Source organism: Oxyura jamaicensis, chromosome 2 (assembly GCF_011077185.1).
Source record: "Oxyura jamaicensis isolate SHBP4307 breed ruddy duck chromosome 2, BPBGC_Ojam_1.0, whole genome shotgun sequence".
NCBI classification, from domain to species: domain Eukaryota; kingdom Metazoa; phylum Chordata; class Aves; order Anseriformes; family Anatidae; genus Oxyura; species Oxyura jamaicensis.
In genome coordinates, this window is record NC_048894.1 from 4,916,651 (window position 1) to 4,943,867 (window position 27,217).

A 27,217-nucleotide genomic window follows, 5' to 3' on the forward strand; every position below is an offset into this window, starting at 1 on the left:
CACGAGGTGAGCAAGTCACTCCTTCTCCACCAAAGGCTGCCGTGGTCACACAGCCATTGACTGGTGCTTGCACGGCCGTGCCTTCCCTGCGTGTGCAGTCCTTGCTGTGAAATGTCTGCTTTCTGCTGGATTCAGCTGGCACTGGAAACTGCAGAGGCTTTGCTCGATGACCCTGACCAAAGCGTGCTGGAATTTGCTGGGTTTCATACGGTTTTCATTAGGGCTGAGAGAAAGCCCCTGAGGTTTTGTGAAATTCCTGGATTATCTGTACAGCAATGTGCAGGGCTGGCCTGTTTGTAGGGATGTTAGCTTTTACTGATCCTCCCTGCTCTCTGTCTTCCTCTCCTCCTTCTCTTCCTCTTCAAGGTAGGCTCTGCTCTACCTAGGAGAGCATCTGCATCTGAGGACTGAAGACAAAGTGGTGACAGGACACTTAGTAGTAGGTTCATCTTCGTGACCAAGTCAACAGGCTGGTGCTTGGGTGATTTGGGCCTCTATGCCTTTATTACTCAGTTCTCACATTAATACTGATCAGGAGACCTTATCCATCTCCCAGCTGACGATCCCTGCTACTGACTGGGGACTGACATGAGAGAGATAAACACAGGGCCAGGCTCCCACAATCGCTTACCCTGGGATAATCAGTTTAGGTGTCTGCGCTTGCTTTGTAAAGGGCTGAATCAGGATTTGAGATCTCTAAAGGAAGTTGGTAATTTAATAAGGGTTATTAACAGCTGACAGCCCCGAACCTCAGCTCAGCTGGTTGCAGTTTATGTAAAACCAAGGAAAACACTCAGGGAAAGGAACGCAACAGCCCAGTTCTCCTGCACATCGTTCCCCCGGGGTTAGACTCTGTAGATCACCGCATTGCCTTGAAGCTCATCCCTTTAGATTCTCCATCTCTTTACTTAAAGAGCCAAGTCCTGCTGAGCCTTCATTGACACTGAGTACTTCCCCAAAGTCTTTTGGCTTTCTGGAGAAACAGAGCCATTTTCTGAAGCAGTAGAAAATGGAAGCACAAACCTCATTCATCCTAGCAGGCATCCAGCCAACAACCTGAAGAACATCAGATGCCCAAACTCCGGACCAGCATTAGGGGCAGGGTCTGACGGTGACACGGGGTGAGGGGTCTGGGGGACTTGTGTTCTTCTGGAAGCCTCCCCAGGTGAAGCAAAGGCCTGAAAATGGCGGGATCTGAGCTGGGGCCCCACTGCCGCATTCCTCCCCTCCGTTCCCTCTGGAAGGCAGCCAGGGCCTCTGTTTGCCCGTGCCACGCCGCACGGCCCCACCTGGGCCATCCTGTTTTCTCAGCACACCTGTTAACTCCTGGCACGAGCAAGCAAGTGGAGAAGGGAGCAGAGGAAACCATGCCCCCCGGTGCCCCCAGGCAGGGCCAGAAAAGCTGATTGACCTCCCGAAGGTGAAGAGCTGCTCCCTGAGGATTTTCCTACACGTTCTCTCAAGTATGACTTTAGTAAACAAAATTTGATGCAGCACAGCACCCTGCAAAGCTTTTGGTAGTGGCCAGTGCTCAGACAGTGAGGCCAAGGCAGGGCTGGCATGGTGTGGCCATGTCCTTCAACGTTGCTGTAGTGAAGGCAGGTATCATCACTGAGGTGTTTCTCCTTATTAGCAGAGACTTAGAGTTGTGCCTGCCACCTCCAATGATGGGCTGCAGATATTTTAGGACGTAGAAGAGTGGCTTGAGGCTGACCAGAAGCCCTGGCAGACCTTGCTGTGGTGCTACAAGGTGATGCTCTCCTTTTCTTTTGCAAGGGGGACTTTCCCTCCTAAGCCTGAGGAAACACAAGCCTCATATCCCCAGTTCTCATCCTATTATATCTGTCTTCAAATTGGTTTTGCACCAAGGTTGCCAAACAATAAATTGAAGCAACCAATACAGGTTTTGCTGTGCCAGAGGTACTGCTCCTGTCTCAGCCTGCTGCAAGCTGTGGGCTCCAGGAAGGCGAAATGGCTCTCCAGAGCTCCCACCAAGCTATTTCTGCCTGAAATCAGCATTCACCCTTGAGTCTTGGCTTGCCAAGGCCACTCCTTTCTTCCGTGTTGCGAGGAGAGGGTTTGGCCCGTCCTGGCCCTGCTGCTGCGGGAGCCAAAGTGTGTAGGGCTCCATTGCCCGAGAGCTGGGGTAGAAGGGCTCATCTGAGGGATGGAGGCATCTCCGTGAGCCCAGAGCTGCCTGCCAAGGTGAGGAAGACTCACTGCCACCGAAGACCACTTTGTTCTGGCTGGTGCAAGACAGCCCTGCACAGGAACACTCCTCACCCAGTGCCTGGGCACCTTCCCTGGTCCCGAGACGTTTCCATTTGCTGTGGTTAAGCATTAACCAGCACACCCCTGCCCGGCAGAGACAGCTCTGTGCTGCCGTGTCAGCTGGTTCTGGCAGAGCTTTACCCTGAGAAATACTTTCCATTCCAAGCCCTGACCTCCGCTGGTCCAAACCCGCCGGGCCAAAGAGCAAAGCTGCATTCGCCTTCCCCCACAGCCAAGTGTCTCTCCGCAGCCAGCCTCCCCTTGCAGGCAGCAGGGACAAATCCTCAGGCTGGTGCTCAGTCCCTCCCAGCTGCCCTCCAGCCCTGCCTTGCTCGTGGGTTGGATGCTGAGGCTGGCTCTTTACCTTCTTCTGGGTGCCTCTGATGCTTCAGCAAGTTATAAGCCCCCACAAGTGAGTTCCTCGCATGTATTATGGCCAAAGTACCTTTATATGCATTGCTTTTGCATCTTTTTCCCATATCCAGGAGCACGACAGCCTGCAGGAACGGTAAATTACAGCCCAGCCCTCCTCTATCAGACCTGCAGGTAGGTCTGCAAGAGGCACGATGTGGAATTACATTTGCACACGGCAATTTACAGGGCAGGGAAGTGCCCGAGTGAGGAACGTGCAGTAAAATGTCACATTTTGGGTCAAGGAAAGATCTCCTGCAGCATTCTCAGAAAGCCATGCAGTGCCTGGCTGCTACCAGTAATTTAACCCCGTATAGGTAGCAATGGGTCCCTGCACTGCTCTCTTTTATGGTTTTTTTTCTCCTTCCGGCACTTCTCCAAAGCATGAGGCCCCTGCCGTGTTATCTCACCCGCAGGGTTTGGCCTTTCCCTCTTCCTCCCAGAGCACTATACCCGAAAGCAGGGTGGAAATACCTTTGCAACGTGTCATTTGACAAATACGTCCTTGGCAGAGCCTGTTTCCCCATGCACAATGTTAACCTTGTCCACAGGCACTTGGGGTGGCCAAGGGTGAGGCAGATGGGGGCCACTACATTGCCAAACCTCGATCGTGTGCTTCAGCAGAGTCTTCCTCCCAGTACCTTCTGATTTCCTCAAGCACATCCCTATGACAATGTCTTCAGTGTCTTAGGCTTGCACTGGGACACCGAAAACAGCCTCATCTGCCATTTGTACATATGGAAAATATCCTTAAACCACAAGGTCTTTGAGCTCTGGGAATACCGGGTCAAGGCCCAGGATGAGAACAGGAGTGCATCAGGTCACGCATGTGTGAAACGTAGCTGGGACAGGAACAGCTCAGATTATGTACGGTTACAAAAGTCAGGCTATTCTGTTTTCCACCAGTACCAAGCTAAACTGCTTGGAAATAATGTTTTCTGCTCCGTAACCCCATGGCATGACCGAAATTAGCAGGAAGCAAAAGTGCGTACAGCTCAGCACTGAGTGAGCCCATATTTTACGACAAACATTTCCTTTTCCCTCAGCACTGACTGTTCTAAACTGCGGTACATATATTTCTACAGATTTGGGCTCCTTAGCAGCACACCAGGATTATTTAGTATTTTATTCACTGTGGAAATGGAACGAAGTGGGGACAAGCAGCTCAAACCCCACTTGTACATGAGCCAAATGTGCCTTACAACCAAATGGTAGGTGTAGGAATGACCTCTTTTACCCAGAGCCCCAGTTCATGCAGCTGCAGCCATGGAAATGGGTTGGTTTACATCAGCATCTATCAGCACTAAGTAGGACCCAGACACGCTGAAGCTATTAATTAAACCCACGGTGCTGGCGATCATGACTTCATGCAGCTAAAGGGGAACTGATGATGGAGTTTGGTGCCGAACCTCTGATGTCCTCAGGTGTCCTTCCCCAGATCCTATCATCTCTCCCCACAGCCAAGTGTGTGAAACTGGTGAGGGCTTGGGGTTGACTCCTAAGGAAAGGCAAACCCTGCTGGAGGTCCCCATCTACTGGGGGCTGCAGGAAGACCCAAAACATCATCCCTCTGCTCCCTGTAACATGAATTACACAGCATGAATTTTTCAGAAATGAAAAGAATAAAAAAAGCAAGGTGAAGGCTGTTACGGGTTTTGTGAGCTGTAACCTTCTGATATTAAGGGACAAAATGTTCACTGAGATTCTGGCATCTTCAGCCATGAAACCATGAGCTCTCTGAAAGGTTCCTCTCAAATATGGGCACACACAGGGTGAATGAGCAGGTTCAGCCTGCACCCTGATCTGCAGCCATCATGATTAGTGGCCTGCTGGTCTGTACCAAACGTCACGAGTACTTTGGGCACTCTTCCCATTAGAGGTTCCTCAGCTCTGAGGTGGGTCAGTGGATAAGATCTGTGGAAACTGTGTTTGTTTAATCCAGCATATCCATTTTAAGTTTATGTGGGTTATTCTAAGAAATTAAGAAAATGGCAAAAGAAGCTTCTTATTTAGTTCCTAGTCCAAAGAGGCTGTGGTGTCTCCATCCTTGGAGATATTCCAAACCCAACTCTACACCATCCTGGGCACGGTCCTTTCTGGCATCTCTCTGCTACACGTGATCTCCTTTCTTATACTGAGTGCCTGGTGACCTTTTCCCTCTGCTGCAAAAGGTGGAGCAGGGCTGGTATTCTCAACAGGCTACGGGAGGGTCCCACCACCAGCCGCAAGCAGCACCATGCAGATGCCAGGCAGGAGCGGTTGGGACAGAAAGGAGATGGCTTGTCTCCAGGTCACCCACAGCCAGTGGCATGTCAGCTTTCAGAGGGCCTAACTTCATATTATAGCCACCCCCCTCGCAGATGTTTTTAATGATGAGCTGCCACATCACAACATGTGTCCACACGTATGTTCCCGAGAGCATCACAAGGGTGAAACCCACCCCATTTCTGATGTATCACTTCTGCCAGGGAGGTAGACATGCAGCCCACCCATCTGAGTTATCTCACGCCACTTCTAAACCACCAGCTACAGGCTTCCCCAGCGAAGAGGAGAGCTTTCTGCTGCGGGAGGTGGTCACAGCAAACGCTGCTGGCTTTGCAGGGATTTTCTGGTTTATCATTATTTTCTCCTGGGAGGGCAGCCTGGCTGCATGCTCCGATGCTCTGTCACATGCCCATTTCAGCCTTTAATCCTGACAGCAAACCTCACCCCCAGGGCTGCACAGGCACCACAGGAGACCATGCAGGTTTTCTGCCCACAGCACCTCTCCCTCTAACCATTTTGGCAGCTGGCTCCCGAAATTTGGGACAATCAGAGCCAGGAACAGGAGCTGGGACGCTGGGGCCCAAGCGTTGATGTGGCACTGAGGAGCACCGCGCCTGGCTTTGCGCAGCTGAGCCAGAGAAAAAGAGAGGAAAACCAACTCCTGCCCTTTAAATCTGGACAAAACAGGTTTCTAATTAAAGCAGCACTTAACCATTAGCACTGGGCGAGTGCAGCACTGGTGGATATTTGATGCAAACAGCGAGTTGGTTGAAACTCTCTCATACTGGCTCCGTCTTTGTCCCTCGGTGCGCAGGGGGAATGGGTGTGATCCGCCAGTAGGAGTGTCTGCAGCTAAGTAGGGGATTGAATTACCGAGCACTGCCGTTCCCTAGCTCACAAGGTAGCAGAACAGCAAACAAAAAGTGCCTTGAAACTAGCTCACCAAAGAGGAGAGAAAGTGCTGGGTGTGCGGGGAAGGGAGACCTGTGAGGACACCGTGCGCATTGCAAGGTAAGCGGCTTTTCTGCATCCCTCCTGCTTGTAGTGGGAAGGCCAGAAGGGTTTCATGACCGCTCTTGCTGGGTGGGAGAGTAAGAAAAAAAAATAAGTATTTATTTCATAAAATAAAAAAGCTCTCCTGGTGGAAGCCTGGGTCTCTACTAAAAGCAAGAGCCCTCCAGGATTTGCACCATGCCTGGTGCTGCCTCTGCGACCGGGTAGGCACCGGGTATCGGCCGTGGTTTGGAGGACACATGCTTCTCGTTGAGCTCTCTGCACAGAACAGCTTTGATTTCACCCAACGAGCAATCAACAGCATTTGGCTTTAACCCGGTTTGTTTCGCTTCTTGCTGCCATGGGGACTTGCCCAAAGCCTGTGTGATGTGGTTACGGGTCCAAGCAGCGGAAAAAAAAAAAACTTGCTGGAAGTCCTGACCCATGGGTCTTGCTGTAGTCTAATGGATAAATCTGCTAATGGCTGAACACCGGGCTGTTTGCTCTACCAGTACAGATTGTTTTCTCTTCTTGTTCATTTGCGATGCAGATTGCACAGAGATAAAACTGAGTTGTAATGGAGTTGAGCTGCAGGCTTACTTGCCAGTATTTTTCTTAGGCGTGTCTATTAAGAGCATAAATATTTAACAGAAAGGAGAACCGATATGAATTAGCATCCGTGGGAGGTTTGCGTTTGTTCAAGGCTGTCCTAGCACAGGTGTAAACAAATATTACAACAGCTGAAGCAAACTGGCCCCACCAGGGTAGCACTTAGTTGGTGAATCATCCAGGTGCTCTTTACACGCCGCAGCTAAATGGGTAGATTAAAGCTTGCAAAGTGGGGATTAGACAATCAGAGGGCATCAGCCTTCCGTGTCGGTGGGGTTTTACCATTCCTGCCTGTTTCCTTGCATTCCTCCTGGCAGGTAGGCCAGCCCTTCTCCTCTTCCAGCTCCCTTCCCACCAGCAGCAGTGTAGGTCTCGTGCCATGATTTCCTAGGCAGGACTTTGCAGCAGCAGTTGTCAAGGTTCCCCAGCTGGGAGCAAAGGTTTCCTACACTGCCACAAGCGGGGTCACCCTGGTCTCCTTCCTTTCCCTGTGTCCTGGGGCTCCCGGTTAGGATGAGACAATGAATCTCTGCTCTTGACTGCCCAAGGATGCTGAAGATGCTCACGATGTCTCTTGGTCCTTCCCACTGACCTGCACATGTTTTTCTGGATTGAAGCATAGTGGTTGTTACCTTTTCTGCCCTGGAGCCCCCAGGGAGGTATGGGATATGTGACACATGAAGGAGATGTACCATGAGCTCTGTGACTTCAGGCTGGGTCTGTGCTGGGCACAGCCTGTTGGACCAGAAAATTTTGATAAAACTGAATATATCACAGCTTGCTTTGATCCTGAGCTCTGAAATGCCCTGTGCAATGAAGAGGGGCACGGGGAAGGTCTTTGTGCTACCTGCCCCTGGAGAAGGAATATGCCCCAGTTAGCCCTTATCAAGGGCCCTCGTTATTCTCAAGTAACGGGCTCCTTGCAGCCTCCTGACTCGTGCTCGGCACCAGCACAAATCCATGGGTTGGGCTTTCTGTGTCTGCCCTAAAAGCTGCTCTGCTATGTGTGACGTGTCCGCCTGTGCAAGGAAGGGCTTTCATGTGGACACCCCACACCCAAAATATCTCAGCTCTATCTCTCTTTTATTACCACATACTCTTCAGCTTCTTTAGCGCAGGGTGCTGTGCATCTGCTCCCGTTGCCTTGATTTCCAAGGACCTTTGCTTGAAACAGAAATCCTACTACCATTCATGATCTGTCTTTTATCTGAGCCTACTCGTGCTTATCTGAGGCAGCACTGGGCAGACTAAAACTTGTCCTTACTTTACATCCACGTCAAGGGCATGAGGCACGGGGGATGCAAAATTGCACGGTTTTGCTCCATCCTGGGCATTTCCTGTGGAATGGGCTATTCAGAGCAGCCAGCCTCTCCTACCTAAAAATGTCTTTTTGCCATGCCCTGGAATGAAAGAATAGGTTTCTGGGTAGCCCTTTATTTAAAACTGCTCTTACAAAAACAGCCAAACAGAATAGGAAATGGGTGGCACTAGAAGTCGTGCTCTCTTTTGGGTGATTGAGGCTGTCGGGATACCCAGCTTCTCTTTGGGAGGCCACCAGAGCCCGAATTACTGTCCTTTGCTGCTGCCTAGGAAGCAGCTCTCTGGGCCTGAGCAAATCCCACCCATCCCATCTTTCAGATGCCTGTTTTCCCTCTCAGCGCTCAGACAGACCTCCCATTGGCAGCTCTGGTTGCAAAACCAGGTCCCAGATGAATGACTCTTTCTAAAGCTCTTTGCAGTGTTTGCAGGGATGTTTTATTCATTCGGCTTAATGCTCTCTCAAAGCTGGCCTTCATTTCTAGCAAGACGAGGCTGCACACTCTCCTTGCGCTTGCGTGCTGAGGACCTGTGTGGGCTGGATTTCCCTCGTCACACTAGATAAGTGCCAGACACATTCTGAACTCCCCTCCAGTTTCAGAGAAGCTTACAGGATAACACCAGTGTGGGTGCTGCTGGGATTCCCTTGAGAGAAGATCCCGTGAAGATCTGGCTCTGTTTCAAAGTCTTTAAAACTCGTATAAGGGAACTTGCACCTTGGCTCAGCACCCCATCCTAGTCAAGGAAGGGTGGGTTGCGTTCTCCAGCTGGTCTGAGAGAAGCAAGGCCAGCAGCCCTGCTCCATCGCCAGCAAACAAAAGTCCTGATAGCAAGGGCTTATCCAACTGCACTAGTTAAATGCTGCTCCAGGGAAACTCGCTCTTATCTTGTATGCATATATATGTGTGCGCACGTGTGTGTGTGCTCTCACAATAGGTAAAAAATTGTTGCATGCAGCAGGCAAAAACCTTAACTCCCAGACTTGGCTTTTGAAGAGGATGGTGTAGGTGGGCTTGGTTGGGTTTAATGGGGTTTGTTTGTGGTATTTGGCTCAGTTCTCCCTGACATACCTGGGTCAGGACCTTCAGGACCTGGGAAATGAGGCAGGGTCTTTGGGCAGAGGATGGGGCTGAGCTCTCATGCTCTGCAAGAGACGAGGGACGCTGGGCTCTCCACCTGCGGGCTGAGTCCCTCTTAGGCTGGGTCCCTCCCAGACCTGCCCTAGACCCAATATCAGGAGGAGGGGAACCACCCAGGGAGAGTCGTCCTCAGGCTCGAGCAGCTAAAACTGAGATATCCAAGTGGGGGTGGACAAACCCCATCCTCTCCTGTCCTTTCTTCAGGCTCTTTTAACCCCACACAGTGGCCTTTATTTGGTGTCAGCTGGGAAAATGCCTTCTTTTGGGGGTATCTTCTCAGCTGTCCTTACAGCTAGCTGTGTGCCTTGCCTCTGCCTTACAGTTCCTGTATGCATCTGAGCTCCGGTGCTCCCTGGGGCTCAAGAAGCTCTTGTACACGTGACCGAACACGCGTCCTCCTCCCTGATGTCTCAGCTCATGCTTTACTTACCTGCGGTCATTAGGTTTAACAACCCTCTGTTAAAATGCCGATGTGGGAGAGGATCATACCTTTTTTTCCTGGAGGCGGTGAGGAACAAGAAGTTTCTGACAATGCTGCTAAGCGAACCGCTTCTCTGGGAACCAGGAAGAGGAATTAAAATGGCCTCAGCTTTGTTTTCCTTCTGCGTGCATCTCTTTGCCCTCACTGTGGCATAGAACCCTGCCTTTGGACGCAGGGCTGGTCCCGAGCCAGCGATCGCTCCCCTTCACCAGGGCAGGAAGAGCTGAAAGAAAGGAGAGATTTGTTCGTAATGAATTGGCAGGCTTCTTGCTTGCCTTTCCCTGGGGATTGCTCTGTACCGTTACCGACTCAATAACCTCACGACAAGGAGCCAGGGGTGGAACGGATACCTCTGGAGCAGGCGTGGGTCCAGCTGCATTTTATTATTTGAAAATAATGCAGCTGGCACCGCACCAGGGGCAGCGCTGCTGCAAGGCACTTGAGTACAGCTTCCAGAAGCTACTTGTGCTTGTGCCACTGCTCTTTCTCAGAGACAGGTCCCCGGGGGGAGGTGGATTTGCACTGAAAGTGTTCAGTGCATGTCGCTGGGACTGATCTCCTGGGACTGTGAGTGCAGCGCAGGCTCTGCTGCTGCTTCAGAAAGCTTTGGGTCTAACAGAGCTGCCCTCTCCCCGGAGAGCTGCTGGTGAGCCTGCTGCTTCCACAGACAGCCTGGAGAAGAAGGACTTCATGGGACAGCACTCGGTCAAGAGCAGCAGGGGTAGGACACCAAGGCAAGCACCGCCAGCCTCTGTGTTTAGCCAATTTGCTCTCTCTTTTTGTGTCAGTCTCTGCTGAGCATCTGTCTCTCCGCTCAGTGTGATGAGTGTGGAAACTCCATCTGCGTGACCCGGGGGCTGTGGCTGGTGTAAGGATTTCTACTGAATTGTCAGTGCGTTGCTGTTACATTGTTGAGAAGTTTGCAAAGACAGTGCATCTCTACCCTTCCCAGGGAAAATAGACGTTAACATTTTAGCAGGAGGATTCTGAAATAGCAGCATTTTGGGAAAATCTGCTCTTACAAATCAGTTTCCTAAGACCATCTGCTTGAAGATCAGGCTGCTGGAAAGCTACCAGCAGTCAGATGAATAGGGAGAACAAAGGAGGTCATAAAGGGAGGTGTGGAGAGATGAGCAAGGCTTTCTGGATGGAGCAATGTGTTGAGCTAGAATTTATGGCAGGTGGAAATGAGGCAGCTGCAGAGACTAGTCAAAGTCAGAGCAGATAAACTGTGGTCTGCTGGCCCTCTTAAGTCAGATGTCCTCCAAGGAATCTGAAGAGGCAAATGAGGTACAGACTGAGGGCTGCTGCAGCTGGGAAGGTGGTTATTTCACAGTAAAACATTACTTCTGCTCCTTCCTTTTAAGCAGTCGTAGGTTTGGAGAATTAGTGCAAAGCCCATCTGCCTGTGGCTTATGAGGGGCTGAAAGGTGAAGGCTCACAGCACCAGTGGGTTTCTGGGAAAGATTATGTAAGCTACGAAGTAAGGCAGAAATGTCAGAAATGGACAGGAGGTGAAAACACAGGTTATAGAGAGAGATGCTGAGCCAAAGGTCTGCATCTTGGTAATGACCTGGGACAGTGGTTGGAGATCAGGTAAATTTCCAGGGTTCAGGAGAGACAGTAGCTGGGTCTTGGGGGAGACTGGTCATCTTCTGTCAGCCAGAGAAAACTGCTTATTGCTCATTCAGAACCGGAGAAGTGACTTGGTTAGGTGGATCCAGGTTTGTGCATCCTTTACTGAGAATATAAAGGGAATATAAACCTTTCCTGGGGTATAGAACACTTCCAGTTTGAGGGACTATCACAAGCATAAAATAATCTCAGTTGTTCTCCTCTCCATCCCAGGCCCTTAAGTTTTCCCTCACATTAACTCTGAACAGAGCTTAATATCTCAGTCCTCAGCATCCCAGCCCTTGCCCCGTGAGCAAAGAAGAGAAGATGGAGGAAGGTGGCAACATGCCCACTGAACTCACAGAAGGTTCCTTCTTAGCTCTAGAGCCAGTGACCCTGAGAAGGTGACCAAGAGCTTTCTTCTTAATCCTAGCTCATTGTGCCCAACACACCATCTCAAATTTGGATCCGTCTTACTTCAGACTGAAAAAGCCCTTTTGTAATCCACCCAGATGATTTGCTAGCAAGCATAGGGGATCTTTTTGGACCCGTGGAGGTGTCCAGGTGAAGCTCTGAAGCATGAGGACCGATCCATGCTATTGCCTTGTTGCCCAGAAGACAGGAGGGGCAGCACCTGGCGGGGGCCTCCTGCTCCCAGGCCGTGAGGATCCAAGCCCAGAGAGCACACCCTGGCCATTTAACCGTCTCATTTCAGAGACATTAAGTAAAGCTGAGCCTGCCAGCTTCCCTAATAAGCTGTTCCAATGTTTAATTGCCCACCATGATCAGAAATAGCATCTTATTTCAAGGCTTCTTTTACGTAATTTTAGCTGCCAGGCAACAGCTCTTTCCAAGAGGGCTGAAGTGCTCTCTGTGGTCAGCGTCTGTGCAGAGCCTTCTCCTTGGCACACCGGCCACACCGAGCTCCTGAACCTGGACCTCGAGGGATCTAGAGGAAGAGGTTGCTCTGAGATGTGCTCTTTTCTTCTTTTGCCACCCCCCAAAGCACATATCCCATTCCCTGCCTCTTCACCACATCCCTGCATGTCCAGCATTGGTGATGAGGTTCAGCCTCTCTGACTGCAGCCCTCCTGCGTTTATGTGAGAGGATCGGAGCTGTCACCAGCACACCCATGCACCTGGTGATATTATACCTTGTGGGCACTCTCACTTAGGTGAATTTTGCCTTCCTGCTGAAAAATTGGAGGAGGATATTACACGAGTGCCTATGTGATGGCATCAAAGGGAAGACGAGGCCCATGGCCGAGCCTCCAACCTGTCATTTCCGTCTGAGATGGAAAGCCACTTTTTCTCCTCCTGCAACAGGAAAATGGGTAGCTCAACACTGAATTTCATTCCCCAGGGCAAAACAAGAGCAAACTGCTGCCCTCTGTGCAAACAAAAATCGGCACCTCCTTGGGCCCAGAAACCCAGCTACAGTGCAGACAATGTAAGCAATTGGACAGCCCTGCTTTACCTCATCTAATGTCAGTCCAAGTATTCCCAATAATTAGGCCTTTCAGCCTGGAAGGGCTGGAGCCACAGCTGCTTCCTATTTTCCCAAAGCTGTACAGAGCATTAGTCATCTCACTGGGGTTTTTTATTGCCATGACTGCAGCCGAGTAAGCGCACTGCCAAAATCCAGACAAGCCAAATCAGGATTAATTCAGAACGTACTCCGGGAGCTTGAAATCATCTCCTATCCCCTTCTGAGCCCCTGTTCTCCCTCCCCACCCAAACAGCTCCAGTCTGCCTGAAGAAATGTCCTCCTCCTTAGTCTGCTTTCTCAACACATACCAGGTTGCCCAAAACGAAGCAGTGATTGTTGGCATTTCCACCCCAGTTGTTATTTATTAATCAGTCTTGGGAATGACCTTGACACTTAATTAGTCATCTAGTCCTTCTTGAAGGCAAAGCTCTTCCCCACTGTGTATAGAGGGGATGGGGATCAGTTAGCAAGCAGGAGCATTGCTCTGATTTTGGCAGGACGTGAAGAAGAGCAAGTGTGAAGGAGACCCATCTACCCTCACCCACCAGCTTTGTAACTTAACATGCCACCTCCATTGGTTCTCCAGGTCCCCTGCCCTCACCCAGCAAAAGCATTTGCTCTTTCCAGTTTCATTTGTAACATCTTAACCAAGCAGCGATGACCCAGCAGAGCATCTCTGAGCCAGCATTTGTTTTTGCTGTGCAGTGACCTGTGCTCCTTCCTCTCAGTCTGCACCTAAGGTGTGAGCTTGTCTCTTTTTTCCGAGGCTGCAAGAATCTGTGGAAATGGTGAAAATAGGGTAGCTGGCCCTGGAGGTGGAAATTGGATAGCTGTATGCTACCAATTCATATCACATCCACATCACAGAGCTACAGCTGCTTTAGTGCCTCTCTTCCCTCTTCACAGGTAAAGCTGTGTCTGTGCAGGAGGAAGCAAATAGCCTCCATAACCAGCTTTTTTTTTCAGTAAATTCCTGCCCCAGAGGCAGTTCACTTCACTTTTCACCTAGTGCAGGGCAGAACCGTTTTGGCTGAGACAGGAGCTGACCTGGACATCACTGTTCAAACTCCATGGTGAGCCCAAGCCTTGTAAAATTTCTTTTTTCTTATTAAATTAGAAAAGTTTCTGCCCTTCCTGCTTTCAGCACAGATGAGAAGTTTTCACTCCATTAATACTGGATTTTGTGTCTGGGCAGGAGTTGAATTATGGGACCATCTGATTAAAAACCCATATTAAATCTTTATTGAGATGAGCTATCTGATTATAGAAGTCATATTACTATTATTTCTAACTTGGCCACCAGCCGGAAGAAGCTGGAAAGACACAGCCGACCTTGTCTGCTTCACACTTCAGCCATTAAATGACTAAGGAGGAGGGGAGGGACAGCATTTCCCAGAAAAACAGGACCAAAGTTAACATGCAGGTGCCTGAAAAAAGAGCCCCAGGAGCAGAAGAGACGGAAGATCCCCATTTTGAGTCAAAGATGGACATCAATAAAGTATTGCTGGCTGTTGGAGGGTTTTGTCCAATGTGGTTTTCTGAGCTCAGAGGAGTCTCAGGATCCTTTGGGTTAACTTTTTGGATAGGAGAGGACAAGATGCTGGGAGAAGCAGGGCGCCAGCTGTGTTTCACAGCCGGCCAGCTGCTGTTTTCCTGTTGTTAGGAGGCGAGCAGGATGCCTGCTGCCTTCTACAGGGAGCAACATCAGTTTTGCTAAAAGATTTCAGCCCCCGAATGCTCCCTGACATACAAACCTCTCTACTGGCTTTACTTTCAATTGTTTTGGTTCTAGACTGAACAGAAAAACACATAAACAAATGGAAAATATAGCTAAAGAAAGGCAGCTTCACTTGTGTGTTTTTTTTTTTTTTTTTTTTTTTTTTTTCTCCGATAAGGGCTTTTTGAATGCTATTCTGAAATGAAAGGCTGGCCTTTTGGTTAAAGAGCTGATCTGGGACCATGCTTCTGGCCTTAGCTTCTGGCAGCCACAGACTCCACAGTAGGTGAGTCAGGACTGCGTTCCCAAAAGTGTCTAGCTCCAACTTACACACTGAAATATCTTCCTGGACCTGGCTTTCAATGTATGTGGGTCTCAATTACCTTTCTGGGAATTGAGATGAAAAATGTCTTTTTTCTTCTTGCTGTTTGTCCTCTTGCCTGGAAGCTATTTGGAAGGAGCTGAAAGGGAGCTGAGGGTTGCTGAATGCACTCCTGGTGGTTGTGTGAGGCCACGTGGACTCAATCTATGACCCCCTGCTACCAAAACCTTGCCACATAAACCCACTACACACGATCCTTCAGATACATCCATGTCCAAGGAGTAGGCGTTGCTGACTCCTGCTCGGTTAGCAGAGAGGTGCTGGGGCTGTGCTCGCACCTCCCTGGGAGGTAGCTGCTTCTCGTCCCTGCCTGGGACAGAGCCAGGCTCTGGCAGCTGTGGGCTGTGGTAAATCTGCATGGACCAACCTTCAAACAGCAATTTTTGTCCTCTTAATTAAGTGAAAACTCTTCAGTAGGAGGATCATGGCTTCTAATAACTTACTGGTGACAAGTGCAGCGTTATCTCCCCATGCTTTTGCAACGCAGGCAATAAACACGCCTTCTGGCATGAGCTCACCCATCTTTGTTCTTTTGTTCCTCAAAAGAAGCTTCTTTTGTGGCTTTGTGTGGTGGCTTCTTCTATTTTTCACCTTATTGTGGCTCAGGTATTGTGCCAGGTTCATGCAGAAATGTCACTGTTCCTTCTTGTAGGCAGTTTCCTGAGGAGGAACAGAGGAGCACAGGGGAGGCCACAGCCTACAGTCGGCGCCACCATGTCACCCAGAGGCGGAAAAGAAAATGCAGTCAATCAAGTTGTTGTTTTTAACATAGTTCGGTCTGTCGTGAGCAAATGCAAATCAGGGGAAGGCACTTGTAAAGCAAATGAATGCAAAACGCAGAAATCAGTGAGCCGTGCTTTCTCTCGAAGCTGGGCCTTGGTTTGTGAGCAGGACTGACTCACACGGGATCAGCTGATGTGGGTGCTGCCCCTCCACAATCACAGCCTGTCCTGTGGTCACTGCAGCTGAGATAAATCGACCTGGAGGCACCTGCTGTGCCCCATGGGCCAGACAGCTCTGCTAGGACATAACCCAGTGCTTTCATGTACACTGCTTGTGATCTGCTTCAGGAGGCTGCCCTGTAAATGCTTGGGTTCTGAAGTTGCTTCTTAAGCAAAACGGCGGCCATCCAGGCAGAGGGAACAGGGAACATAGCTAAGGGGAGTCCTTTTTTCTTTTCACAGATGGCAGGTAAAATAGAGGATGGATGGGAGATCTTTACCCATCAGAATGGCATTCAGAGATATTCAAACCATCTCAAATGTCCCCAGATAGCTTTGTGTGGGTAGCTGAACCCCACCTCTTTGCCCTGCAGGCAACAGAGCCTAGGGAGCTGCCTGGCTACACATAATGTAGATGTTTGGTCATCAGCTGAATCACTCCTTGTGCTCTGCTGACTGCACTGGCTCCCTTGACCCTAAAGAAGATGGAAGCCTGGTGCCCTACCTTGAGATACCTTGCAGGTAGTTTAATTTAGACCCGAATCTCCTCCTGAAGTGTTTGCTCCAGGAAGTCACAGGTCTCCTGGAGATCCACCGTTGTCTCTGCCACCCCTTGTGCCACCATGTGGGAACACCAGTACTGATGTCAGGTTCAACACCTTGCTGAATCCGTTCCACCTACACAAATAGGGGAAAAGCAATCCCATACCGGTCAATGGTATCCTACCCAGGATTCTCTGGGCAGTGTTCTCGTGCTTTGCTGGAGCTCCATGAGCATGTATACATTGGGAATGGGACTTCATCCCACCTAATTGTTGATAATTATATCTGTGCTGGGCTGTGCTCTATTCATAGATGGCAGAGAGGACAGAGACACTTCAAGCTGGGATTATCTCTACTAAACCTCCACTGACTATAAGAGGAACCCAGCTGACTAACGCACTTACTGTTGTATCCAATACTGTAATTATTTTGTTTTTTCTTCTTCTTTTCCCTTTTAGCTCAGAGTGCAGGATGGCAGACGGTGACACAAATCTTCCAACTATCGAGAGAAGGCTGGGACTGCAGATATGGGGCATAGAGGTACGACAACATAGCAGTGATGTCATATGTCTCATGTGTGTGTTTCAAGGAAGATATTCTTGAAGTAATCTGTGTAGGAAAACAGGGTCTTACAGATAGGATACAGCAGTGAGAAACAGGAAACCCAGCTTCTCCCTATGCCACATTCAATTTGTTGTTGCTTGGTGTCGTGGCGTTCCTCCTCTGTAAAACAAGGGTAATATTGACTAAGGAAACATGAATTTGGTGGGATTGATGGTGTTCGTCCAGCACTGGAGTCTTTCTTAGTCCTTTTGGGGAACAAAAGTAAGCCAATTTTAGCACTCTAGAAATTAATTACCTATTTCACCAAGAAGAGGGACGATGCATGAGTGGCCTTAGTCTATACCAGCAGTGTGGCAGCTGTCATGGTGAAGGCACACATTATTGCAGTGAAGGCATCCCATGGAGTCTGTTTCCATCTTATCCTTAGCTTTCTCACTCTGTCTGATGGGTCACTGCAGGGATACTGCAGCCTGCAAAGTATTCTGCTTGGGGTGGTCTTTGCTTGTAGTTTGGAGCCAGGCTGTGCTCAGTTTTGATTTGTTCTTGTTCAGCTCACTGAGGATGTTCCCTGCAACAAGAGAGGGAATAAAATTAGGTGCACAGACAGCCTAGGGGAGAAGTGAGAAGGGTCTCCAAGAGGTGGTGGCCCTCTGCAAATCCCAGCCAAGTTCCCGATACCACCGGGTCTTTGCCTTTCCGTTTCTCTCCAAAACATTGTACCAAGCTATTTGCTAGAGGATCTGTAATTAGAGACGTATCAGTTCGCGAGGGTCAGGTTGATATGCTGGGAAAAAAGTCAGGCCACCAAAAAATGCATGTCTCTAATTTCAGGGAACCACAGAGCCAGTTCCAGCCCAGGAGCTCGGTGTGTACTGGTGGGTGGCTACCCAGCAACCTACACTGGGCAGGCAATTGTGCATTTGTACCAGACGCAACATGCAATTAAGGGTCTGGAGGGTTGAAAGACACATCAGTGTCCATCTTTTCTCAGCACTGCCACTTGCTCTGAATCTCAGACAAAGTGGTTATCCTAACAAAGCTCTGAAAATTATCCTTGAGTTTTCTGGGTAATGATTAAAAGCCATGCCGCAGAACTAAAAGTAGGATGAGATGTGCACAATCACCTGGGAAGTTCCCCACAAATGCAAGCCCTTGAGCACTTCAGCATGACCTCTAGGTCTTCTTGCCTTAGGCCTACAGGATTGCAAAGGGGAAAGGAGAATTAAAAAAAAAAATACTTGTTAGTCAAAGCAAGCAGCATTTTCATTTACATCTTCTTACCCCTTAGTATTTTTGGAATTTCCCCCAGAATTGGCTTTTCCCAGCCCACAGCCCTGTTTCTTCCTTTTCCAAACACTCTTTGTCATCTTGGTGTTTTATGCGCCCCATGCAAGCTTTATCAGTGACCCAAATACTCATTGTCTTACAGAATATGAAGATGGTTCCTGTACCTGAAAAAGCTTATGGGACTTTTTTTGAAGGGGACTGTTACATAATTCTGCATGTAAGTAAGGCAAATGTTAGTCTCTTTGGTAGGCAACAGGTTCAATGTCGTTTCTTTGGTTCCAGCTAATGCTGGACAGTAGAGAGGCTCTGCAGCCCTTCTCCCTCTCCCCCTTAGGAGACCTCCCAAATTAGATCCAGACCTGCTTGCAACCAGTTGTACCCAAGCTAGCGAGAAGCACAAGGAACTTCTGAGAATTAACCCTACTGTTGGGTTGTGCAAAGTGCCTGGAGCTCTGCAGGAGGACAATGTGCTGCACTGTGCTGCACTGTGCTCCCAGACTTCCTTCCAAATCTCTTCAACTGTGAAGAGCAATCCAGGCCCCATTGCATCAAACAACATCCACATGGTCAAAACTAGAATTTCCCACTTACTGGGTCTGAGTGTTCCTTCTGCAAACATCTCCATCAGTCAAGAGACAGTGAAGCCTCCACTATTCCACATTAACCAAATGCATATTCATAATACATCAGCCTGGGAAAGCAGGCTGTGATAACAATCCACAATTACTCACCTGCACTAATTCACCATGCACATGCTTTTATGGTACCTTTTGAGTGCTTTGGGGAATAGATTTGGTAGCAGCCACCCAAAGACATGCTTAGACCATCCATGCAAGGGTCTGACTATAATCACTATAGATTTTGATGTTCCCAGGCTCAGCTTATGTTGCAATAGCTTCCCCAGGTAGAAAAGCCCATAGTCAATCCACGACTCTCCTTCCCACCTGCAAATAAAAAGGTAAAAATATTCATCTTTGCGTTCTGCATCTTGACTGGATGCTCTCCAAACAAAAATTGTCTGCAGGACAATGGGACTTTGATCATCTTCAATAGCAGTGTATTAAACTGAGTGATTTTGCCACAGATTAATCAGCTGTGCCTAGAGGAACTGAATTGTATTTTATTCAAGTTCTTCTAGTGTTTTACACCGCAGTATCACTGCACAAAGCAAATAAACAGAACTTAGTGTCAAATCGAGTTTATAAAATGAGCTTTTATTATCTTTCCCAGGCATGGATGATGGGATTTAACACAGTAGGTGCTGAAAAATAACTGGCACAAGTCACATAACAGTAAGCACACCTGTTCTCCGATCGCTTGCCTTTTCTTTCTAGGCTATTGTTTTTTTTTCTGTAATAAGATGAATCACAGCATGCACACACAGGCTCAGCTTCCTTTGGAGTTATGTCTCTTTTGCAAGTCAGCAGGAATTCACAGGCAGTTGGTGCTACTATGTAGCACGATATGAGAAAGGGAGAGGAAGTAAAGTATCTCCAGGCAAAAAAATAGCAGTGCATATTATATTTTTAAGTGATTTATGAGAAGAATGTCCTTTAATTTTTAATATCAAACTCGACAGAAGTAGGACAGGTCGAACACACACGTTTTTGGACTTTCACAGGTGCTCAGTTTTCTTTGATAACAAGAGTCATAAAAGCATTTACAGCAGAAATGTGCTTCAGTGCAATGTTTATGTAAGCCCCTTAAGTGCTCTCCTGAATCAGGTTGCTGGCCCCAGGCTGAGCTCCCAGGGAACATCATAGGGCTCCATCCCATCTCCCCTTGCCCAGCAACATTATTTGCTGCAGATATCTGGACTTTGCCCTCATCTTTCTCACCTCTTCCAGAGCAAAAGAACCTCTCGTGGCACGGCTGTGGATTTGCATTACTGGATTGGCAAGGATTCGTCTCAGGATGAGCAAGGTGCCGCGGCCATGTACGTCACCCAGCTGGACACTGCGCTCAGGGGAAACCCCGTGCAGCACCGGGAGGTGCAGGGACATGAGTCTGAGACCTTCCAAAGCTATTTCCGCAATGGCATTATGTGAGTAGCATAAAAGGCTTTGCAGCAATGGCATGGTCCCTGGGGCTTTCTCTGCATCCCCCTGTCTCAGAGGCATCAGCATCTCAAAAATGGAGCACTGGGGTTGTTCAAAATTCAGGGAAAAAACTTTCCATTTTGAAAAAAATATTTGTAAGCATTGAGACTGGACCCATGTCATTCTGATCTATGGACTGTCTTCCCAAATGTTTGCTGTAAAAGGGTTTTAACCTCCCTTTTGTTCACTGTAAGATCTTCTTTCCTCTCCTTCACACACTTTAGATAAATATGTCCACCCACAGCACTTTAAACTAATAGCCACCTTGTGGAGAAGTGTTGATTTGGCTCACGCTGGGAGTAATTTTCCTGCAGAGGAAGCAAAGATTGACTCTCTGAACTAAGCCATCTAAAAGATAGTATTGAGTCCAACCCTGTGGTGTTGAGTCCAAACCTGTGGTCATGACTCCCCCTGGGGTCTTTGGAAGGTGACTCCGAAAGACGTCCTCCAGGAGGACCTTCACTGGCAGTAAGCGGCCAGTGAAGTTCCTTGCTTTTAGACAGCTGAAGAAAACCCAGATGAAAGCACATCCTCAGTCTCTACCCAGTCTTGCTTTTGATATCTTTGTATTGTGCATCTCTACAGCCTCTCATGAATTTCTTCAGGACTTTTCTGAGACAGAAGAGTGCTTTTACGCTCATTTTAAAGATGAGTAAAGGGCAATGAAGGACTAAAATTCAGACCTTCAAAAGCATTTGGGTATAGAAGTCTATTTGGAAACCTATCTGGCTCTGAAATCAGTATGAGTTAGACTTCTTGGCCTAAACCACATACATAAGGTCAAGCAGGAAGTCTGAGTCAGAATGAGAAATTAAAACAGGCTTTTTCCACACCTTGGCAGGTAGACTAATCAGCAAAGCATCCTTCTGTGGATTTGTAGAACTGTGCCAAACAAGTCTAAATCACTGTGAATCACTCACGAGCCTGACCACATTTGCCAGTCTTTTCCAAGCTATAATAAAACATACTTATTTTCCACATAGATAAACTATAAAACTCTCAAAAATCACCTCTCTTTCCCACAAATGACAATTAGATAGCTTCAACTGTTACTTTAAGGCCTGAAGCATGAACATTGGTTTAGATTTCTAAAATGGACTAGGATATGTGGAAAGTGGTTAGACTTGTCCAAAAAAACAGTTAAAATTTTCCGGGACTTCTTTGAGGGACTATGTGCTCTCATGATGTGATTGTGTCCTCCTTGCAAAGTTACAGAGGGAAGGAGGGATGGCATCATGCAGTGAGGCAATTACTGTGCTAACAGCAGCTATTGCTAAGTGTGTGTTCAAGGATGGAAGGACAACAAAATTGGTAGATTAAATCTGGGAGAAAGATGGTGTATCCCTTTTCAATAGCATTTTGTTCTGCTTATGATAACAACTTTCTATCTAGGCTGCTTTAAACAGAACACCTATTTTGAATAAAAACAAATTTTAGCAAAAAAGAATGTGTTGTCTGCAAAACATGGCTCATTTTTTATTTGACTGCTTATGGAAAATTTCTGAGATGCCACTGCCGCGCTTAATGCGATTTTCAGTTTGGTTGTGTTATGTCTCCATTGCCATCCGTGACCTGCCCATTCATCTACATACCTCCCAAGATGCATAACAGCAACACCCACACCGGGTGGATGGACACTCTGAGAAGCTGTTGTCCAGCCAGGGATCATGAACAGTAGCGTGAAGCAACACAGCACCATTTGACATTCCTTTTTTAGGACTTTGAAATATTAGCACCAGATTTTTTCACTTGTCAAGAAAAGCTTGAGATGTTCTCAGAGGATAGAAAGGACTTTATTTTCTAACCAACTCTAACTCTTTATTACTTGTTGCACAACAGCTACAAGAAGGGAGGAGTGGCTTCAGGATTTAAGCATGTGGAGACCAATATGTACAACATCAAGCGTCTTCTTCATGTCAAGGGGAAGAAGCATGTGACAGCCACGGAAGTAAGCACGGGAGCCCTTCTCTGTATGGGTCCTTTCTCCTTGCCTCCCCTCTTACACCGATATTCTGTAAGGTCTGCCTGCTCATGTCTGCTCAAGCATCCTCACTCTAGGGTTTGGTATAATCCTGCGAGAAGCCATTTGGCTCAGTGCTAGAGAAATGAGCCTGTCATTGCAGACCAGTTGTTACGTCCACAGGGCAGGTTCTCCATGTCTGTGACTTGTCTCCTGCGGCTCTCGTTGTCCCCTCCGTTCAACGAGCCCTTTCATTTCCTCACAACAGGTAGCACTTTCCTGGGACAGCTTCAATAAGGGCGATGTGTTCTTGCTGGACCTCGGGAAAGTGCTGATCCAATGGAACGGACCCAACTGCAACATTGCTGAGAAATCCAGGGTGAGTACAGGCAAAAGCCCTGTGGTTTATTGGAGGTATTTTTTGATCCCATGGTGGGAAAGAAAAAAAAAAAAAAAAAAAAAAAAAAGAGACACACATACAGCACTCAGTGTTTGTGAAGATAGAAACAGTGTTCAGTGTTTGCACAGCGAGAATCTGATTAAAACCAGGTACACACAGCTGAACAGAGAAAATCCTGGTAAATCTTCTACTTTCTCATCCACTGATACCCACTGTTCCAGAAAGGCATCCAGTTCCCCTGGGGAGGTCCATCCAGCCCTCTGTGCCCTGTAATTTGCGTGACATGGGAATAAAAAGTCAGTAGCACCAGTAGATTTAACTGCCGTAGATTTAACAGTAGATTTAAATCACCCAGGGGTAGGTGAATTTCAATTTATTTTTACATCACAGGGAATTCCAGCTTGGTCAATATGAGAAAAGCAGGAATGCGTAAACCAGGCTTTGATAGGTCAGATCCCTAGTTATATAGGCACTTTACAAAGGGGTCATTAATCCTTATTTTACTGATAGAGGAACTGTGATATAGAGATGTAATAAACCAGATTTACCTAAAGGTCATCAACAGAGTTAGTGGTTGAGCTTGTACCAGTCATTATACACATTAAAAGGCAAGTGGGACTGCTTTTCACATAATGGCACCCGATGATCTGGGGTTGGGGGAGACCTCACAGGGAAGGCAGTTGTCCAGGGCACAGTGGGTTGAGATGAAGATTCAACAGAGGGTGAGACAGAGAAACTCCTGAGACAGAGAGGAAGGGGAGCAAGACAGAGGGAAGACTAGAAGAACAGGTTCACATCAGGCCTGGCAATCAAACAGGTCATTTCCTAGGTCTAACAGAGATGTCTCCCTTTAAAATCTGTTCTGGTAAGAGTCACGGGGAGGGGTTGGGGGGGAATCAATGGAAGATGGAAATAATTTGTTCGGCATTTCACACTTTTTTCACAGAAAACAACCATGTTTTTCAAATACTTGAAACCTTTGAATGGAAAATGTCACCACAGGGCATTCAGGGTCCTACAGCTCTGCAGCATCCAGCCTCATTGTCCTCAGCACATGTCTCTCTCCCAAAATATCTCAAGATCATTGGACCTGCTTGTGTACTGTCACACTTAAGCAATGTCTGCTGTGGCCACTGCATGTCTGTACTAAGCAGTATTTTTCTGTGACTGAGTTAACAAACAGACATAAAGGACACATGCCCTTTTTTAAATAGCAAAATGTGAGAACATTAGCGTCTTTGGAGACCTGTGGTAATCTGGCTTAGACAACTAGTACTCGGTCTGACACAATGCTTGCTGAATTTGTTGTGTGGATCAGGATTAATCCCCTGATGATCCTTGTGCAGGGCCTCGCGTTGGCTCGTAGCATCAGGGACAGTGAAAGAGGTGGCCGCGCTCAGATTGGCATCATTGACAACGAGAAAGACTCCCCAGACCTCCTAAAGATCATGAAGATGGTGCTGGGAGAGAGGCGTGGGGAGCTCCGAGATGCCATCCCAGACACGAAAGCAGATGAGCTGCAGAAAGCAAATGTCAGGCTCTACCAGTAAGTCTGGGGCTAGGCCTCCAAACCCGATACCTTGCCATGGCAGGCCCTGTGCAGGCTGACTCTACTCATTAACTCTGTCTTTCAGCGTCTACGAGAAGGACAATGACCTGGTGGTACAAGAGATAGCCACTCGGCCCCTGACACAGGACCTGCTCCAGCACGAGGTGAAAGGCATCAGCCTTTATAGCAATAAAAGGATGCTGTGGTTCTCTTTATTTTCAGCCAAGCACCTGTTTCTATAGAATACCGAATTTCCTGGAAATTATCAGCCCTTCCATCCTTCCAGATTAACAGTGTCCTTCCCAGACAAGACAGCTTAGCCTCTACCTACAGCTTCAGTGGCCAGAGGCAGGCAGTGGGTTGAAGTTTTCTAACAAGAGATGGCAAACCCACTCTGTCAGCCAAGGACAGCATTACCTTGGCAATCATCATAAAAGGAGAGTCAAAGCTGGAGGCCAGGAATAAATTCCAGATGGAAACAAGACTTCTTAATATCTGATGTTCTGCTATAACTCTCCATCTGCAGCATTCAGAGCAAATTACATTGTGTTCAAAAAATCATGAATTTAGATATATTTGCATGCTGTAGCAAGGGACTAGTCTCAATGACATTCCCCCAGCCTGAAAAACAAGAAGCCTTTGGTCTCACAGTAGGTTGTCAGTTTGAACCACCAGCTCTCTGCAGAGGAGACAGGCTGCCTGGCAGCCACCTCATCCTGCTGGGGTTCAGGATCCTGATGCAACACTTTTAGCTTCATACTGGGGACACATAACAGTCACAAAGAAGAGGTCTATGGTTGATGGTACTTGTTAGCCCATTTCTGAACCAGTAAATTCATCCCATGTTGACTCTACTAATGGTTTACCAGCATTAAAACTCTGGAAGCCAAGGAAATGAGCTAATCTACATCTAATCTAAGTCTTCAAGAAGAATCCAACCCGGGTAGGCTACAAATGAGGATCTTTGCTTGAAGAGATCTTTTCACATTTATTTTTCTATTTCTCCTCAGGACTGCTACATTTTAGACCAAGGTGGCTTTAAGATTTATGTCTGGAGAGGAAAAGCCTCCAACCAGGAAGAGAAAAAAGCAGCTTTCACTCGAGCTGTGGTGAGTAGTGCGAACAATGTTGTGGGAGGTTAACTAAGCGGTAATCTAGATCTGACCACTAACTACAATTAAGAATAGGTCTTGAGGAGCTGGCCTGGGTAACAACAGAGAAAGAGCTTGAACTTCTCAGGGAGGTGCGATGACATAATGTAAAATTGTTATTCAGCAAATCTCACTAAGGGCTGTCACTGAGAGTAAGAGGAAATTGGTTAAAGACAATAAAATGTAAAAGAGAGTAAACACTATGCTACCTGGTAAGTGGTAGGCCTGTGGAATTTGTTGTTTCAAGAGGTAGTGGAGACAGAGAGTATCAGAAGGGCTGAGAAGGGATTAGGCCAATTCACGATCAACAGGTCCATAAGCAGATACTGAAGGGGGTAGGCTCTTACAGCCTCTGTAACATCCATGACCCCATACTGTGAATATAAGGGAGAACGAAGGGATCACATTGCAGATAGTCACAAGGCTCGTGTGTCCTTGCTAAACAACATCTCTTACTGCCACTGTCCAAGGCAGCATGGATCACTACTCTGAACCAGAAAGGCATGTCTTGGGTTCCCAACCAAGTGTAATACTTCTAAGCAAGTCAGTGGGGAACTCGATTTCTTGGGCCCTCTGAAAAAACACACCTGATATTAAGTGCTACGGGCCTCAATCCTAAGTCCATTACAGGCAACAAGTATTTTTCAGAATGTTGATGGGTTTGGGCCGCTGTGAATTAGAAGCTGGCACAGGGCTCTTCCACTTAGTAAAAAGAGATCTGTTATTGACTGTTAATAACTCGGATCGGTCAGACTGCGGAAAAAGCATGGCTCCTGTTAAGGCAGAGCACTCCAGCAGAGCACACAGGTGCCTATGCTGCTCCTTCAGATAAGCTGCCATGCAATCATTTTCTGGCAGAGCATGCCTCAACGCTTCCATTCAGAAAAAGTTAGCCTCATGGGAGCCTGAGTGTGTAAGTCATTTGGTAGTTTTGTATGGTAGCTGGCGGATGGAAATGAAGTCTACAAGGGAACTTAGCTTTTAATTCATCTACTGACTTATGTGAAGACCATAAATGGCCTCATTTTCATTGAGATCTTACTTGGAGATACTGAACCTCAATGGCCCCACCTTCAGTGAGATCCTACCTGGAGATACCCAACTTCAATACCAATTGCACCCATTATCCCAGAGAAAAAAAGCTTAGGTGAACTTTGACTTAAAACTTATCTCACAATCCTCTGTGCTCCTTTTGAAAGCTTAACCCAGATGCTTTTTATAGGCAATCAGCTCTGCAAATTCTGGCCCTGAGCTACAAATGTAGAACAACAGATATCTCTTTCTCTCAGCGTGGCAGGTGGGAGGGATGGGGAGACCATCTGCTCTGCTTTTCCCTGGGGGTAGTATGTGGCTACGGTATTTACAGCTGAAGACGAATGCTCAGAAAGCCCACATTCAGGCTTCTTCCCTGAACCATGGCTGTCAGCATTGTACCTCCAGGTCATCCTGGAGTCTGCCGTGATAAACATGAGAGCAGTGCTCAAAAACCAAGCAATGACTTTGACACTGTGGCAGAACACAGATCATTTTCCTCCTTATCACATTGTATCAAGCACCTCTGTTGAAGCACTCTTTTAACTCAATAGCTGCTCTGTTTCAAAGAAATAATATGTTTTCAGGAAAATAAAATGAAAATAAAAAATAAACAAACAAAAAATAAAACAGATTTATGAGAGTTTCATCCCTTCAAGATACGTGTCACACTCTGGAGTATGTAACTCTCTCCATCCCTTTACTGTCTTGGCATGCATGCTCTTACCATGCTGAAGGGAGTACAGGATCCCTGTTTTAGAGCGGGTCTTTTGGGCATGAAAGTGAATTGAACTAGGCTCTCAGGTCATGGGCGCACTCCATCACTGTTCCCTCCCCCTCCACTCACGGATATATGACCAGAAACTCTCTACAGAGCTGAATAAGATAGAAGGAGGCTCATTAGACCTATTGAGATAGATTTTCTTCAAGACTTAGATGCTATGCAGAAATTAAGTTTAGGATGTGATCCAGCTGGCCATCATCTAATTTTGTAGACATTTGC

At 47.6% G+C, this 27,217-nt stretch overlaps 1 protein-coding gene across 3 annotated transcripts in view; it reads left to right on the plus strand.

Moving 5' to 3' along the window:
• The first annotated feature begins 5,671 nt into the window (after window positions 1–5,671).
• The window catches only part of VILL (villin like), a 34,042-nt gene continuing 12,496 nt past the window's right edge, over window positions 5,672–27,217 (plus strand). The window contains exons 1-10 of one of the 3 annotated variants that reach the window (XM_035317138.1): window positions 5,672–5,958; window positions 14,484–14,592; window positions 16,631–16,712; window positions 18,166–18,240; window positions 19,871–20,067; window positions 21,962–22,070; window positions 22,351–22,461; window positions 23,829–24,028; window positions 24,117–24,195; window positions 25,042–25,140. In XM_035317138.1, coding sequence (XP_035173029.1) covers window positions 14,549–14,592; window positions 16,631–16,712; window positions 18,166–18,240; window positions 19,871–20,067; window positions 21,962–22,070; window positions 22,351–22,461; window positions 23,829–24,028; window positions 24,117–24,195; window positions 25,042–25,140 — 996 coding nt within the window. In that variant the 5' untranslated portion in view covers window positions 5,672–5,958; window positions 14,484–14,548. Of the gene's footprint in view, window positions 5,959–6,739; window positions 6,867–14,483; window positions 14,593–16,630; window positions 16,713–18,165; window positions 18,241–19,870; window positions 20,068–21,961; window positions 22,071–22,350; window positions 22,462–23,828; window positions 24,029–24,116; window positions 24,196–25,041; window positions 25,141–27,217 lie in introns of those variants that run through there. The other 2 variants (XM_035317139.1, XM_035317140.1) reach the window with 2 other exon arrangements.